At 40.0% G+C, this 17,049-nt stretch overlaps 1 protein-coding gene across 4 annotated transcripts in view; it reads right to left on the reverse strand.

Annotated features, from left to right (window-relative positions):
- The window catches only part of MCF2L2 (MCF.2 cell line derived transforming sequence-like 2), a 119,882-nt gene that overhangs the window by 76,536 nt on the left and 26,297 nt on the right, over positions 1-17,049 (reverse strand). For all 4 annotated transcript variants that reach the window (XM_012733560.1, XM_012733581.1, XM_012733572.1 and 1 more), the window contains exons 8-9: positions 13,942-14,033; positions 153-238 (exon numbers count right to left, since the gene is read on the reverse strand). In XM_012733560.1, the coding sequence (XP_012589014.1) occupies positions 153-238; positions 13,942-14,033 (178 nt within the window). The remainder of the gene's footprint in view (positions 1-152; positions 239-13,941; positions 14,034-17,049) is intronic.

Below are 17,049 nucleotides of genomic sequence, written 5' to 3' on the forward strand. Positions count from 1 at the left end.
GAACCAACTGTATCTGATCTTTAGTTACTTGTAGTAAACACGTGATTTTATCAGGAAGGATAAGTGATGAGACTTAGAGAGGAGGGCCCCCACCCCACATTTTCCCACCCCCACAGGACTAAATGAATTCACAAAGGGTTCTGCAATCTTACCTGCTAGGGGAGAGACTTCTAGGACTCTCAAGCTGCTTCTGTGCAGTGTTCTCCCCATCATCACTAGGATCAAGTATTTCTTCATTCTGAAGTGAAAGAAATTTTGCTAAGATAGTTCACTTGACTGTTTTCCTTTCCCCCAACTCCTTGTTTTGTTTTGCTTGTAGTGTTCTAGATAAGCAGTAGGTCCAGTTTCTCATCTCTCTCTTTCTTGGATTTCCCCCACCTACTCTGGATCTGTTGTGCTTTGCCTGTTAGACTTCCTTGAGGAACATCAAAAACTCATTCTTAAAAGCAGATATGTTATCCTTAACTATAAAGACTATTAACGCTATTCCTTTCCCTTCTCCTTTGAGTCAGAAAAAAAGAGAGAAAAAAAAAAAAAGGACTGAGCATTTGAACTACACAGTAAGGAGATCTTTGGGTGTAATAGTTTTGTTTTTCTTTTTTGGGTTTTTCTTTTTGAGAGAATCCTCAAAGTCAGAAAGAGCTAGAAGCAGAGATGAGCACAGCCTTACATCCACCATCACAGGCCAGTGATCATGTGGTTTCTGTCATAGGCCTTTGAGGCCAGGGGAGTGGTCACCTGTGCAGGGTGCCAGCCCACTCATGGTGAATTCCTGCTCCCTCACCTGTCAGCTCTGGCACTTTTGGCAAACACATGGAAACTCCCTGTCTAGATTTCCTCCCTGGAACCTGGGCACCAGCACATTACCTACTGCAGAGGACTGTGACTTTTTCAGAATAACACTAGTATTTAAATTCCCCAAATAGGCAAGACTCCTCCATTTGCATTTAAGATAGTATCATTTGAAAGAAGAAGCAAATTTGTGTAATACTGATAGCAATAAAAATTACTAGAAGTAGGGCCCTCCCTGGTGACGCCAGCTGCTCCCCTCAGCAGTGTACTTCATTGATCTGCCTGTTCTGCTCCCCACTCTGTCTCTGATGAATCCTCTCACTGTCCCTGCACCTCTGGCCTGTACCCCAGTTCTGTATGCATAAATAAATAAATCTTTAAAAAAAATTACTAGAAGTAATAGCCAATGAAGAACAAGTAGATAATTAGCCAGCATTTGAGTTCTTTCTGCCTTCCAGATTCTTTTGTAATAAGTTATTTTGAATACTCACAAAAGAAAGTATAGATTTATAAAAGGACTTTCTTTTGCTAAAAGGAAATTGAATGACTCAACCTAAAGATTCCTTGTATGTTACTTGAGCTGGAAGATGAAGAATGACCTTTATTAGACTGAAAAACAAATGGGAATTCTTGCAAAATAAGTGAGAATGACAGGTTACATAGCCTAGAGTAAAGAATGTTGGGTGCTTTAGTGGGCGTGGGTGTAGTGACATATATCTGAGATATGAACCTAGTCCTTAAATCATATGTCAATATTACCTCAATAAAAATTAAATAAAATACAGAAGTGAAAAAAAAGCAGCCAAGGTAAAGTGGCTTACTTAAATGCCAACTATATAAACAGCAATTAAAAAATGTTGAGTGGGACTGGTAGCGCAATGGGTTAAAGCACTGCATTATGAAGCTCTCTAAAGCCGCTGCAGCACAAGTTCGATCCCTGGCCAGGGAGCTGACCCACATGGCGTGGCACGCCTCTCCTGACCTGCCCGCTGCTCCCCTCAGCAGTGTACTTCGTCGATCTGCCTGTTTTGCTCCCTACTCTGTCTCTGATGAATCCTCTCACACACTATACCTCTGGTCTCTACCCCAGTTCTGAATGTAAATAAATAAATCTTTTTTAAAAAAATGTTCAGTGGGTGAAAGAACTGGATTTTGATTTTTTCAAAAATCCCATATATTTTTTTCTTCCCATATCTGGTGTAATATTCAGAAAGTTTGCTAACAAAGAATTATTAAAGATACTGATTTTACAGATTCATTCTAAAATGCAAGGATAACCTTGCATTTTAAGTTCATATTTCTTCTTTTTAAAATGAATATTATTTCAATAAGAATCTAAATTTAGTTTCTTCTATTTCTCATATTTGACCAGAGGTCAGTATAGATTTTTCATGAGTTAACATGAAATAAATACCAACCCCAGGCCTGGAACAGAAGTAAATATCACTCCCATGATTCTAAACAATCTAGTGACTTTCAAATTTTTTCTTGACATTTTCCATATCAAGTTGAGCTTATTACTATGGCAGTGTATGTCACATTGGACCCCTTGATGGTTCACAGATGGTTCCTCATCTGTGAAGACACCATGCCTGTAAGCCCACTGGACTTTGACCTCCATCTGTGGATCACCAACATATAACAGGGCTTTTGTCAAGACTAACCACTATTAACACGAATTCCTCTCACTGTAAAACTTGCTCTTGTTTAGAAAATGTACTGTGCTCTTTCCAACTCCATAGATCTATTGTTAGGGTGGTGGGTTATAGAGAGTCTCTTATTTCATGACAAAGTAGTGGTGGAAAAATGACAGTGACTCAAGATCTTTGTCATCTCTTCCACCAAACGACGACATCCCTGTAATTTGTAGATTTTGTCATGCATGAGATGCCTTCGGGGGGCTTGCTGAAATGCCTTGGAATAGACTTGTTTATGTCTACCTATGTTCCCATTTCACATGTCAGAAAGTTGGTACCAGGATAGAGGGAGAATAATCTGCCAATCAAGTCTGATGGAATCCAACACAAGAACCACTGAGAATGTCATGGGTAGAATGTATAGCAGATCTGGGGAGTGCCTCCATGAGAGCCCACAGTGAAATCCCAAGAGATACATGCACTTCTGTGTTCACCTGCATTGCTATTGACAAGTTACAGAAACAAAATAAGTGCTCAAAGACAGAGGCAAGGCCTAGAAAATTTGGTAGGTATACATGATGGAATATTATTCAGTTATTTAAAAAAGAGATAAACTCTTGTCATTTTTGACAACATGGATGAAACTGGAGGGGATAATGCTAAATGAAAGACAAAACTCTTAGTGGCTTCACTTACATGTAGGATATAGAGAAACAAGAAGGGTCGAACAGTAATAAACCCTAACAATTTGACAGTAGAATTGAGGATTCAAGAAGGGGAGGGCACAATGGACGAAGGTGGAGGGATGGCTCAACATGTATATGAAGGGATATGACCCCAACTTTGAATCACAGTGTTGTAAACCAATGTTACCGCAATTAAAAACAAAAAAACCTGCAGTTAGATTGTTAACTATACAGTTTACAATGTTTTGCTAAGATTTAGGCTGATCAGTTGTGGTCTAGTACAATAGCTTTCAAGTCTGACTACAGTCCATATCATAACATCATCATTTACACATAACATACACTGTGATGGTGGTTTACATTAAGAAATATGTATTTGCTCATTATTCCCATTTCTGGCTCAGCACAACTGACAGAATGGACTTGCAATTGGCCCATGATGTGTATGGGGGGTGGGGTGGGAGAGGTGGGGGTGGAGGTGGGGGAACAGTCTTGTAGTGCTGGGCCCTTAAGCTGTGGGAGCTGAGGCTATCTAGGTAGATAGCATGAAAATTGGGTTAATTGCTTGGTGGTATTTGGAAAAAAAAATCTCATAGTGAACATATATATATTGGAAACACTTATTTTTTCAGTTTTAACTGATGTGATTTTTATTTAATTATGCTATCCCAGTACATACTATTCTTTGTAGTTATTTTAAATACTAGTGAACCCACCAAACTATAGGATAGTCTCATAGCCTTAGTGAACTACTGTGTCCACTATCACATTGTGACCTGTAATCTGAAAACCTCTTATAAAAAGAAAAGAACACTAGCTTAGATGGGAGAATAGACATGGAGGGAATTCCATGGCTCCTGTTTATTAAAAAGTGGCCCTGGGCAACCTCTGGACACCTTCGTTGTCTATAAAAATAAAGGAAGTTGGATCTACATCAGAGCATGTGATTAGAGATAGTGTATAAATAATATTGTGCATAAAGAAGAGATTCCATAAAGAGCATTTATGGTTAACTCTTTAATATATACTTGGAGTATTAAGGAGTAAATGACCTTGCGTATTAAGGAGGAAATGATCTTAGTAATTGCTCTGCTATTGCTACCTATTCAAATACTTTATAGATCCCATATTTCTCAGTAGCTGGGAGCTATTGATCAGTCACTTAATTTCCCTACACATCCATTTCCTTTTAAGTAAAATAAGAGAGATGTGAGATGTCACTATGAAACATCCCTCTGCTTATAAGATGCCAACATAGGTGCTATTGCTTCTGATTTTAACATGAAAGCTAAATGATAGCCAAAGCATTTTTTTTTTGAGCAAAATTTTAGATTTAGCTTCCTGAAAGCTTATATTCAAATAAATATTTGTTTCTTCAAATATGAGTTCTTTGAATCAAATAAAGAACCAAGAATATTTACCATACACCAGTCTACCAATTGTGACCTCATCAGGGATTCTTTATGATCCACCTGCATTATAAAATGATGTCAAAAAGTAGAACAATTTCTTGTGAAATATTATCCTGTCTCCTTTTAGTCACCCTGACTGTCCCTAAGGCATCCTAAAAGGAACTTTTTCAGTACGTATAAGGAAACAATAGGCCTCAAATGGAGTCACTTGTATTAAGATTCCTGTCATCAAACCTAGACCTTGTACCCCCCTCCCAGGAATACAGTCTTCCCCCGTCAGCCAGGAATTTACAAGTTGACACAGATAAATACATTTGTCCGAGGACCTCCTTCCATCCAGCAAAGGAAGCTGATTTTGCGTGCAGTAATCTGCTGCAGGCAGGCGAATTGTCATCTGCACTAGGCCCCTCACCTCTACTCTTAACCTTATCTTTGCCCAACTCCCTCCCATGTTTCAAAGTGACACCAAAATACCCTCATAGTAGCACCACTTAATGCAAACTTCCCATGCTTTTTCACAAACTTAATCTAATTGTTTTGTCTGCTCTATATTCCAAAGAAAGATGTGCTTTCAGAATTGAAAACAGCGTAAAGGGTTAAAGGTAGCATAAAGAGTTAGAGCAGCACTAGGAAGCTGTCTGCAGCCACAGCAGCAGGAGTTCCACAGTTGGCCAGGGAGCTGACCCACTTGGCACAGCAGACCTCTCCTGTCTTGTCCTCTACTCCCCTCAGCAGTGTACTTCAGTCAGCCAGCCTGGTGTGCTCCCGGCTCTTTCTAGTGAATCCTCTCACCCACCACAATTCTACCCCATTTCTTGTATGCAAAAATAAATTAAAAAAAAATTGACAACAAAGACTAGTTCACAGCTAGAAGGCAGTTTACTTATTTATTTATTCATTTTTATTGTATTTCACTTTCCCTGAAGGATATATCTTTATTTCTTTTAAAGATTTATTTATTTATGCATACAGAACTGGGATACAGGACAGAGGTGCAGGGGTGGTGAGAGACAGAGTGGGGAGCAGAACAGGCAGATCAACAAAGCACACTGCTGATGGGAGCAGCGGGCGGGTCAGGAGAGGTCTGCCACACCATGTGGTCACCTCCGGGGCAGGCGGGAATCAAACTCAAGCTGAAGTGGCTTTTGCTTTTTAGTGCTGTGCTTTAACTCCCTGCACCACCAGGGAGGACCCGAATATATCTTTCTTAAACATAATTTTAAAAAGCATCAGTAGTTAATTTTCAACTGATTACTAAAATTGACTTTTTCTTCTCCAAAGGAGAGATAGCAACATTTGGATCTGAATTAAATTAGTCTTTCCCAGTAGTTAAATGATTTGACCTTAGGATTTAAGGAATGCTGTGAAAGCAGTTTCAATTCCATTTTTTTTTAAGTGATGGCACCTGGTAACTTAAGGTAAAGCATTATTATAATTTTATGTTTCTTTTAAAAAAAGAAGCTACTAGACCTAAATCTAAGGAAAAACTTGATGCAAATAAGGAGATGAACCATCCTCTCATTTAAAGTATGAACGGTGATCACTAGGAAGAATGATTATTTTAAGACGGATATAAGGTTTGGCATTTTCTGGTACTGTGAATTAATTATGAAAACCCTTTTCAGGTTTTCACAAAAATGAAAGGGTATGACAAAAATTATACTGTAAAATTATAGTGTAGGAGTGGAGAGTGGCTAAGAACGGAACATTTATTTTAGGACCTGTCTCCAGCCTCTGTCCAGGATAAGCGTAACACAAACATAAACCCAGAGTGGAAACAGCCTCTGGGAGGGGGCTAACTAAGCCGCCTCCCCCACCTCTTCATTGAGGGGGAGGGGGAGGTAATTCAGCTGGTTTTGACAGAGAAAATAGGAAGAATATTTGAAAAACAGGAACTGTGTAGACAAACAGGAACCACTTAGTGAACCTGTCCTAGGAGTTTATTCCTAGCTGGCCGGGCAGCACCCTCTGCCTCATCCCAATGGCTGGCCCTTTCCTAAACATCTTTTCCTACTTTTCACTGATGTGGCTTAATGAAGCGACTGCCTAAAGATTTCCTTGAATAGCATAGAAGTCTCTTTTTAAAACAGAAAAGTGTTTCCCGGAAGATGAAAGGGCTGACTTATTACAAACTAACTCATTCAGATTTTTTCCTGCCTCTGTGTTCCATGTCAGTGCATTGAGAGGAGGAACCCACAAAAGAGGAGCAGGACCAGAAGAGGGAGTTTTTAGAACATATTATGGACTGATGTCTCTGGAAGGCAGACAGCCAGGCTCGAGGAGAGGGGTGAGTGGTCCTAAGATTTTGTGGAAATGAGAAATGACTAGAGAAATTTGGGGCATGAGTCCCAAATGCAGACATGGCCTATTTCAAAAGTTTCTCGAGGTTTCTTTTATCCCAGATCTTAAATTTCCCAGATAGTACTCCTATTGACTAGTTCAATGTTCTACTGCTTAAGTTGACATTTATAGGTTGAGCTAGTAGAGTAAATATTATAATATTTTGTTTCTGGGGAAAATGTCTTTAAAAACGGCAACTATTGCAATGGTGATTTGTGAGTCTGAAGTTTTATTTTAAAATATCGATAAAATGGGGAACATATCATGTGATATCTTTCTCCCATTCCCAAACCAAGAAATCATAAATGAAGGGCACCAAAGACATTGAAGAGAATCCATTCTGAATTTTCTTACGCTGTTTGATTTCATGTGATTTTAACCTCATTGTATAAGTGGCAATACCGCTTAATTTTTGTATGTCTATGAATCTTAACTCCTTTGCAAAGTGCCTTATTAACTTTACAAGGTGCCTTATTAGACCAATCTTTGTCCACTAAGCTAATTCACAAATAATTTCCACAGAACCTCAAGGCCTATGGTCTCTGCAGCAAAGTTAGCCCAGTTAACAAAAGCAACTCACATGATTTTTCGTTTCCCAGAGGAGGTGTGGTTGTTGCTATGAGACTCAGCCTTCATAAGCCTCCCTTTTCACTCTTCCTTGTGTGTGCACTGTATAAACAAATTCATCCAAGGAGGAATCCAAGTGGTAATCTCAGTGGTATTTTCAATGTCTTCCTTTCCCACACAATTAATTTTTTCTCCTTACCTTCTCTGACATAATTTTTATTGATCAAACTTTCTCTGACAATCTAGTATGTTCCAGGTACTGGAAGAACATATGGAATAATGGGTAGGAGCTCGGCCCACCTTCTTTTATTCTATTACCATTAGGCTCATAATACTGACGTCTCACCTACACTGTGACAAGTACTAGCAGCTAAGCAGTTTGCCTGCCTTCATCTAATCTATACTTGGTTGTGTCACTGGCATACCAGGGTTATATTCTGGTATACAGAAGTCCTCCCCATCAGCAACAGTCAGCCAAAGCCTTTAGTAACTTGACTTTGGTCTACCTTCTGAGTGTTCTAGACTCATTCCCAGAATAGCCTGTGCCCCTTCAGACTTCTGAGAACTTAGATCCTCTCCTATCATAGAACTTCCTTCTCTGTCATATCTACCTTTCAAAGTTGTATTGACTCTTTAAAATTGAGTTTGAATGTCAGGGCCTATGAAAAGCATTTTCAATATCCTTGTTAGGAACTACTCCCTGTTCTGCTGTCTAACACTTTACATTCCTTTTACCACAGGAATTTATATTAAAGCCACAACTTGGAGATATGTTGGGTTCAGTTCCATACCACAATAAAGTGAACATTGCAGTTAAGCAACTCACATGATTTTTCGTTTCCCAGCGCATATGAAGTTATGTTTATACTGTTGTGTAGTCTATCAAGTATGAAATAGCATTAAGTCTAAAAAATATAAATTCCTGAATGAAAAAATTGCTTTATTACTAAAAAATGCTAACCATCATCTGATTCTTCAAGTTATAATCATTATCCTGGTGGAGGGCCTGGCCTCAATTTTGATGGCTATTGACTGATGAGCTTGGTGCTTGCTGAAGCAATGGTGAAAGGCAATTCTTAAAATAAGACAAGGCCCTCTCTGGTGGCACAATGGATTAAAGCAAAGCACTGTGAAGCAATCTGCAGCCACTGTAGCACAAGTTCAATTTCTGGCCAGGGTGGGTGGCCCACGTGGTGCAGCAGACTTCTCTGATCCCACCCACTGCTCCACTCAGCAGTGTATTTCAGTAGATCTGCCTGTTCTGTTTCACTCTGTCTCTAGTGAATCCTTTCACCCCCTGCACCTCTGGCCTGTACCTCAGTTCTTGTATGCAAATATAAAATATAAATATAATAAAAAATCTTAAAAAAAAAAACAAAGGGCAACAATGACATTTGCCACATTGATTGACTAATAAAAGATTTCTCTGTAATATGTGGTACAGTCTGATAGAACTTTACCCATAGTAGAATCCTGTGAATACTTGAGTTAATCCTCTTAAGTCCTGATGATGCTGTATTAATGGAGTTTATGTAATATTGTAAGTCCTTTGTTGTGGTTTCAACAATATTCCCAGCATCTTCAATAGGAGTAGATTCACTTTCAGGAAACTCACTTTCTTTGCTCATCCACAAGGACAATTCCTCATCCCTTGAGGTTTGATCATAAGGTTGCAGCAATTCAGACATACCTTCAGGCTGCACTTTTGATTCTAGTTCTCTGCTATTTCTACCACATCTGCAGTTATTTCCTCTACTGAAGTCTTAAAACCTTTGTCATCTCTGAGAGTTGGTATCAACTTCTTCCAAATTGCTTATAATGTTGGTATTTTGACTCTTTCTATGAATCACAAGTGTTCCTAATGGCAGTTGGAGTGGTAAATCCTTTCCAGAAGGTTTTCATCGACTTTACCCAGATCCATTAGAGGAATTACCATAGGAGACTGCTACAGCCTTATGAAATTTGTTTCTTGAAAGTCAGAATGACTCCTTGATCCAACGGCTACAGAAGAGATGTGTTAGCAGGAAGGAAAACAATATTGGTCTTCTTGTACATCTCTAACAGAAGAGTGTTGTTAATGAGCAGTTTTATTTTGAAAGGCATCTTTTTTTCTGAGAAGTAGATCTCAATAGTGGGATTAAAATATCTTGTAAGTTATGTTGTAAACAGATGTGCTGTCATCCATGCTTTGTTGTTTCATTTACAGGGCACAAGCAGAGGTGATTTAGCATAATTCCTTTTTTTTTTTTTTAAGATTATTTATATGTATGGAACTGCGGTACAAGTCAGAGGTGCAAAGGCAGTGAGAGGATTCACCAGAGACAGAGTGGGGAGCAGAGCAGGTTGATCGATGAAGTACACTGCTGAGGGAGCAGCGGGCGGGTCAGGAGAGGTCTGCCACACCATGCGGGTTACCTCTGGGGCCGGGGATCAAACTCGCACCGAAGCGACTGTGGCTAGCTTGCAGTGCTGCATCCTAAACCATTATGCCGTCAGGGAGGGCCTGATTTAGCATAATTCTTAAGGGTTCTAGGAATTTTGGAATGGTAAATAAACACTGGCTTCAACTTAAAGTCTTCTGCTGTACTAAACCCTAACAAGAGAGTCAGCCTGCCATTTGAAACTTTGAAAGTCAAGCTTTGACTTCTTACTTACTATGACAGCCCTAGAGAGCATCTTCTACTAAAAGGCTGTTTTGTCTACATTGGCATCTGATAGTTAGTGTAGCCACCTCCATCAATTATCATAGGTAGATCTTCTGGATAAGTTGCTATACCATCTACTTGCTGCCTCACCTTTTATGAGAGGGCTGCTTTCTTTGAATCTCATCAACCAACCTCTGCTAGCTTCCGACTTACTCTGTTCCCTCACTTCCTTGCTTCATGGAGTCAAAGAGGGTTAGAACTTTGCCCTGGATTTCACTTGGGCTTAAAGGAATGTTGTGACTGTTTGATCTTCTGTCCAGACACTTAAAATAAACATTCTCTATGTCAGCAACAAGGTTATTCCACTTTTTATACTTCATGTATTCACTGGATTAGCACTTTTTTTTTTAAAGATTTATTTATGCACACAAGAATTGGGGTACAGACCAGAGGTACAGGGGGTAAAGGGGTGGGAGGATTCGCCAGAGACAGAGTGGGGAGAAAAACAAGCTGATCCACTGAAATACACTGCTGTGGGGAGCATGGGTGAGGCAGGAGAGGTCTGCTGCACCATGTGGGTCACTTCCCTGGCTGGGGACTGAATTCATGCAGCAGTGGTTGCTGAGAGTTAACCCCTTGTGCCACAGCAATTAGCACTTTTAACATCCTTCAAGAACTTTTCCATTGCATTCATAATTAGGCTAACTCTTTGGTACAAGAGGCCTAGATTTCAGCCTCTCTCCACTTTCTAGATTCACCCTTCACTAAGCATAGTCATTTCTAGTTTTTGATTTATAATGAAAAATCTATGATGCTTCTTTTCACATGAACACTTACAGGGACATTATTTGATCTAATTTCAACATTGTTGTATCTCAGGGTGTAGGGAAGCCTGAGTCAGGGAGAGAGACAGGCAACAAGTAGTAGAGTAGTCAGAGCCCACACACATTTATCAATTAAATTCATTGTCTCAGACTTGCAAGCTGATCATTGATCATTGGCATATAGCAGGGGGTGTAGGAGAGAAGGAGTGAAGACAGAAAAGGGATGAGCACAAGAGACTGAGGGAATGGAGCACAGGGAGCTATTATAGTGGGAGAAATCAAAAACTGTCTAAAAATTAACAAAGATGTAAGAAAATAAATAGAACATTTTTATAAAGAAGGTAAGCATAATAATTAAAAAACAATTCAGGCTCTCCCTGATGGCACCATGGATTAAACTGTAGCACTGTGAAGCTGTCTGCAGCCACTGCAGCACAAGTTCGATCCCCAGCCAGGGAGGTGGCCCACATGGTGCAGCAGACCTCTTCTGACCCTCCTGCTGGTCCCCTCAGCAGTGTACTTCACTAGATCTGTCTGTTCTGTTCCCCACTCTGTCTCTGGTGAATTCTCTCACCACCCACCCTGCACCTCTGGCCTGCACTCCGGTTCTTGTATGCATAAATCAATCAATCAAAAAAAAAATTCATTGTCTTATGTGAGTATGGTTCCTGGTGCTTCAAACAGTAACACACTAACTCCAAATATCGTGAGCACACATCACCACCACAGGTGTAATAATAAGGAAAAGTGTGACCTTTTGTGAGAATTACCAAAATGTGATAAGAAATACAAAGTGAGCACATGTTGGGAAAATGCTGCCATTTTGTGAAGGGTTGCCACAAACCTTCAATTTGTAAAAAATACAATTATATGCAGAGTGAAATTAAGCAAGGTGCATCTGTATAAATCATTGGAAAGATGTCCTCTCCATGAATCTCAGAAGCCTCCTGAGTTTAGGCTCACTGTTTAGAATAGTTTCCACATGATTTATAGCAATTGTTTACTATAAATCACCTTGGGCTGAATATACTGCCCAATTTTAGCAAACAACTATTTTAGTGCTGTCAATTTTTTATTGACCAAAGAACAATGCTAACAGGGGCCTAACTTTTTCTCGCCTCTTTCTTCTGACGCTCTCTTAACAAGATACATTCTCAGGGATTAATAAAATCACCCGCTATGTCCTCTACACTTTGGACTCTATATTAGCCTGACAGGTCCCTACCCAGCACCCAGCACAGTTCTGGAGGGCAGCAACCCTCCCTCACCTCTCCTTCCTGTTGTTTCCAGCTTCCAGGTTTTTGTTTTTTCTTTTTTTTGCTGTAAGAAAATTTGTATGGAGGAGCCTGTTTGCTCAGAAGCCTGCAAAGATCTCTGCTATACTAAAACACTTTGACAGATGTTTGAGAACACAAGTTCTTTCACGCTTACAGTCACTATCTCTTCCTTTATCCTGTGGCTTTACATTCAGGAAAAAGGATTTCTCATTAGCCTTTGGATTCTTTCCAGCTTCCAGAGAGGCTGTGCTGAGAGTGGCCCTGTGAACCATCAGACTGTGGTTCACAGCTGGTGATCAGACGCATGGAAAGTAGTCTCAGCAGCACAGCTGTGACTCCTCCATTGCTGGGCTTTCCAGATGACATCAGTGAGCTAACTGCCTGGCCCTTCGGTGGCCAGACGGCCCCAGAACCTACTGGATTAGCCTGTCAAGCTCCTGAGAACCAACCCAGCAAGGATCACCCTGCTGGAGAGAAGTGAGTTCTCTTATAATGACAAAATCATGTTATGATTCACATTGCAGTGACACTAATAGTGGCAACTATGAGTGCTTTTTAGGTTTCTCCCTATGCAGAACTTGATCTTGAGGGCAAGAAGGGGCATACATCACAATGCTATGATTCACTCTCCTATATTCACTATGGTTTTCTTTCATGGTTGAGCTCTAGGATTAATGCCAAAAAAATGTCAGAACCATCAGTCAGGGTCACATGCCTGTTCTGTTCATCTTGGCTACCTGTCTTGGACAGTGGCCACAAAGCACACGTTACCTATGTCCTTTGATTAATCCATGGGTTGCAAGGACATGCATCTAAGCCTTTTTTGTTTTAATCGACTTCTTTCTTACTAGTTTTCTCGCATATTTTAGAGTACGGATTGCCCTGATTATACTACCTAGCTTGTGAAACACTATTTGGTCCGCAATTGATGTTTATATCTGGGATTTGGGAACTGAGCGCACAAATATCCATGCTTCCCATCTGTGTTGTTCACAACTGTGTGGATTCTGTGCACACTTCTCACAAACTGGGTCTGTAGCAGCAGAAGTCTTCCCAGCCTCTGTTTGCCAAACTCCAAAAGCATGGTAACACCTGTTCCTGCCTGCTTCCTCCCTTCCTTCTCTGTTAATGTACAAGTGTATGGGAAAGTTCTTCGTTACATAAACAAATAAGGCGCATAAACAATAAAAGTAAAGGGAATAAAACAATAAAAGCACAGGAAGATGATTGTAGTATGTACTTGCACCTACTTAGCAGTACTTGTACTGAAGTTACCTGCATAAAAACAGAGGGAGCTGGCATCTCAGGCCAGGATTGGAGTCTGAATTAAATAAACAGCCCAGTAGAAGAAGAAAGAAACCAAAAGTTTGGTGGTCAGAACTTCTAGGGTTCTGCTCAACATCTTCCAGACCTCTAGGCCTCCTATTCTATCTCCACCCCTACTTCTCATTATTTATTTTTGGCAACATGTAATGGTGTATGCGTGCATGTGTGTAGTTCTATATGATTTTGTCCTACTCTTTTTTTTTCCGTATGGTTTCCCTGAAGTAAATATTGACCAACAACTACACACATGATCAGTTTGTCATTTCTAGCAGAAATCTCTCAAACCTCTGGTTTGTGCATGTGTCTCTATGGGCATGTCTTCTGTAGGTGATATGAGGTAGGAAATAGGGAGATGGGTTTTACTGGTTTCTTGTTAATTATGGCAGCAATCTTCTCTCAGAGCAGAAATTTCTGTCAGAAGAAAAGCAATCTTACCTTGACTTCACAATTTGTCTCATCATATTCCTTCTCCAGGGAGTTAAAATCTGTCTCCACATAAGGTTCCTCAGATGTTTGCTGAAGAAGAGCTAGAAGGACAAAGAAAGCCTGATATTAATTTGGCTGTTTTGCTTATAAATAACTCAGAGCATTAAGCCAGGCTTGGACAAGCAACTGGACCATGCCAATACAGCTGATTAGTAAAGCTGAACTGGGCTGCTGCTGTGATGACCAAGCTGGCAGAAGAAACTGAAGGTGAAGGAGAGAGGCTGATAAGAAAGGAGTCCCCGATTCCAGACCCTTGACCTTCAATCCAAAGAGAAAAAAAAAATCACACCCAACACCTCTTGAAATAGCAAACCAAACACATAAGTAAACAAAGTGTAGCAAAAATGATAATTTCCACCAACACCATTTTTTAAAAGATTTATTTATTTATGCATACAAGAACTGGGATACAGGCCAGAAGGGCCGGCATGGGGGCTGCTAAGAGGATTCAGCAGAGACAAACTGGGGAGCAGAACCCGACAGAGCTAGTGAAATGCACTGCTGAGGGGAGCAGCAGGAGGGTCAAGAGAGGTCTGCTGCACCTATGGGTCACCTCCCTATCTGAGGACTGAACTCTACTACAGTGGCTATGGCTAGCTTCACAGTGCTGTGCTTTAATCCTTTGTGCCACCAGAGAGGACTGAGCATCAATACCAATTTTAAGACTCAACTTCATGTAAACTTTTTTGATCACTTCAAGCCAGGGACTTTTATGCATTACTCTCTGGTATTTCTTCATTTGTACTGTCTAACATTACACCTGATATTGTTCTTGGATTAAGGGCCTGGTTCACTTTCAGATAGGAGTCTGAGTGCATATTTTCTACTGTAGAGGTCATCTGTGCTTATTCTATAAAAACTGAAAAGGCCTAAACTTTTACCCCTTAAACACAACCATTTGATATATTTCTACAGTCTTCAAAATGCTCTCTTTCTACACACATACACAGATAATCATAGTTATGACTATGTAAGAGGATGTCTCCCATTCTCTTGTGTGATAAATCATATTTTTAGTGGATGAGGCAGATGGCTTTGTGAAGATGAGTTTGCTGAGTCAGGGTGGAACTGGGCCATCCTGCCTTGTCTCTGCTTCCAGTCTCTGTATTTCCCATGTCTTCTTCTCACAGGACTCTCAGGCACCTGGGAAATATCCTATCTTCATGTTCCATGGGATTTGGAAGTGCAGTTGGAAGTTGAGGAGTAATAGCCCTTATTATTGTGTCTCAAAGCTTTCTATGGCAGCTTTACCAGAGCACTATATTTGGGGTGATGGCTACAAGGCTAATAAATAAATGGGACTTGGAGCTCTTATTTTTCACCATCACTACCCTCATGTTTACAGTTCCATTGGGAAACTCACAGATTAACTGTGGTTAACCCAAAATGAAATTTGAGCATTTTTAGGTCCCGTGGCCAAAATGCCATTCAACCATTATCACCAGTATATCACCATGATTCTTATCTTTGGTGGACTTGATAGAAATTGACCACCAGACTTCCAGAAGCTCCTCCCAACCCACAGCTTCTGTGAGCCATATGGATAGAGCTAAGCTTTCCATGGGTTATTCATAGACGTTATGTTGAATCCATACTGAACTATGCTACTGTGCTAGCTTAAATGATCACTGGTCATATAACAAGAGCACATTACTCTATTCACTGACAGTGTACTATCTTTTGGGTTCCTCAGTGTCTGCAGGATCTCTGTGAACTAGGCAATTTCAGGCATGATAACTGTATACAATGAGTACATACACCATAACTGGTGACACCCATGACTGAGAAGCACCTGCCCTTGAAATTGTGAAGTAAAGCAGTGAAGTTAAAGGCTGAGAGGTGGGAGCCATCCTGCCAGGGTATAAGTTTTGCTCTTCCATGTATGTACAAATTATCAGTCATTTTTGTGCCTTAGCTTCTTCATCTGTAAAGTGGAAAATAATGAGAAAGCCTTAATACAGGGGCTGTTAGGAGGTTTTACTGAGGTAATATGCACCAAGTGTTTAATCATGGTAAGCAGTCAGTACATTTTAGCTCTTATTAGTCATAAAGGAATGTTTTCACACTCTTTTTGAGCTTCAGTGAGGTTACAGTTGTACCCAAGATATGCAATTATCAAGAGTCAGAGCTGAGATTCTCTCTAAGCCCACTGCTCATGTTGCTTGGTAGCTTACTTTGGAACAGATTCATTTACAAAGGAATTAGAAAATGTGTTTGAAAATCCTATTAATGGACCTGCTTAAGTCCACAGTGGCTATTCTCCAAAACAAAAGCACAGGATCATTCTGCCAAATGACTGGCTGCCTGCTCAAGGTCAACAAATGCCTGTTCAGACATGACTGCTTACCCTCAGAGGGCCATTTACTGTTAGGAAACCTTGTGTTTGAAAAGCTAAGAAACAACAGGCTTTAGTTACTCTAACAAACACATGCCTCTTAAAGCAGTGACAGAAGCAAAGTCATAGAAAGGAACACACTTAGATGGGAGGTCAGAAGAACCAAGTTCCATTCCCAGCCATTCAAGAAGGTGTCTGTGTGTGTGTGTGTGGTATGTATGCATAAACGTGTCTGAGTGTGCAAGTATATGTGTGTACACTTGTGTATGTGCGTGTGTGGGAAGCAAGAGAATAGACAATTCCAGGGGAAAAAAATGTATTAACTGTCATCAAAGATTAATTCTAAAAAATGAAACATGTCATTGGTGTTGGGAGTTATTCATTGTACTAAAAAGGAGAATTATCAAAAGAGCCCATGCTCTTTAGATTAAAATCAGAAAAAAACTTGTCAATAGACTTTCAGAATAGTAAGTACTAATGAAAGTTTTCCAGACTGAAGAGAAATGACACAATATGGTAACTCAGATCTATAAAAAAGAGTAAAGAACACCAGAAATGGTCAAATACAAGGTAAAATATAAAAGTATATGTATATATGTACATATATTTCTTCTTTCCTCTTAAGTTTTTTAAAAGATATATGATTGCAAAAGAGACATTACTAAAAACAAACAGAAAGATCACTAATTGGGAAAACATTTTCTCACACAAAAGTAGCGATA

The sequence above is a fragment of the Condylura cristata genome, unplaced genomic scaffold (genome assembly GCF_000260355.1).
Source record: "Condylura cristata isolate star-nosed mole 26May11 unplaced genomic scaffold, ConCri1.0 scaffold00003, whole genome shotgun sequence".
NCBI lineage: Eukaryota > Metazoa > Chordata > Mammalia > Eulipotyphla > Talpidae > Condylura > Condylura cristata.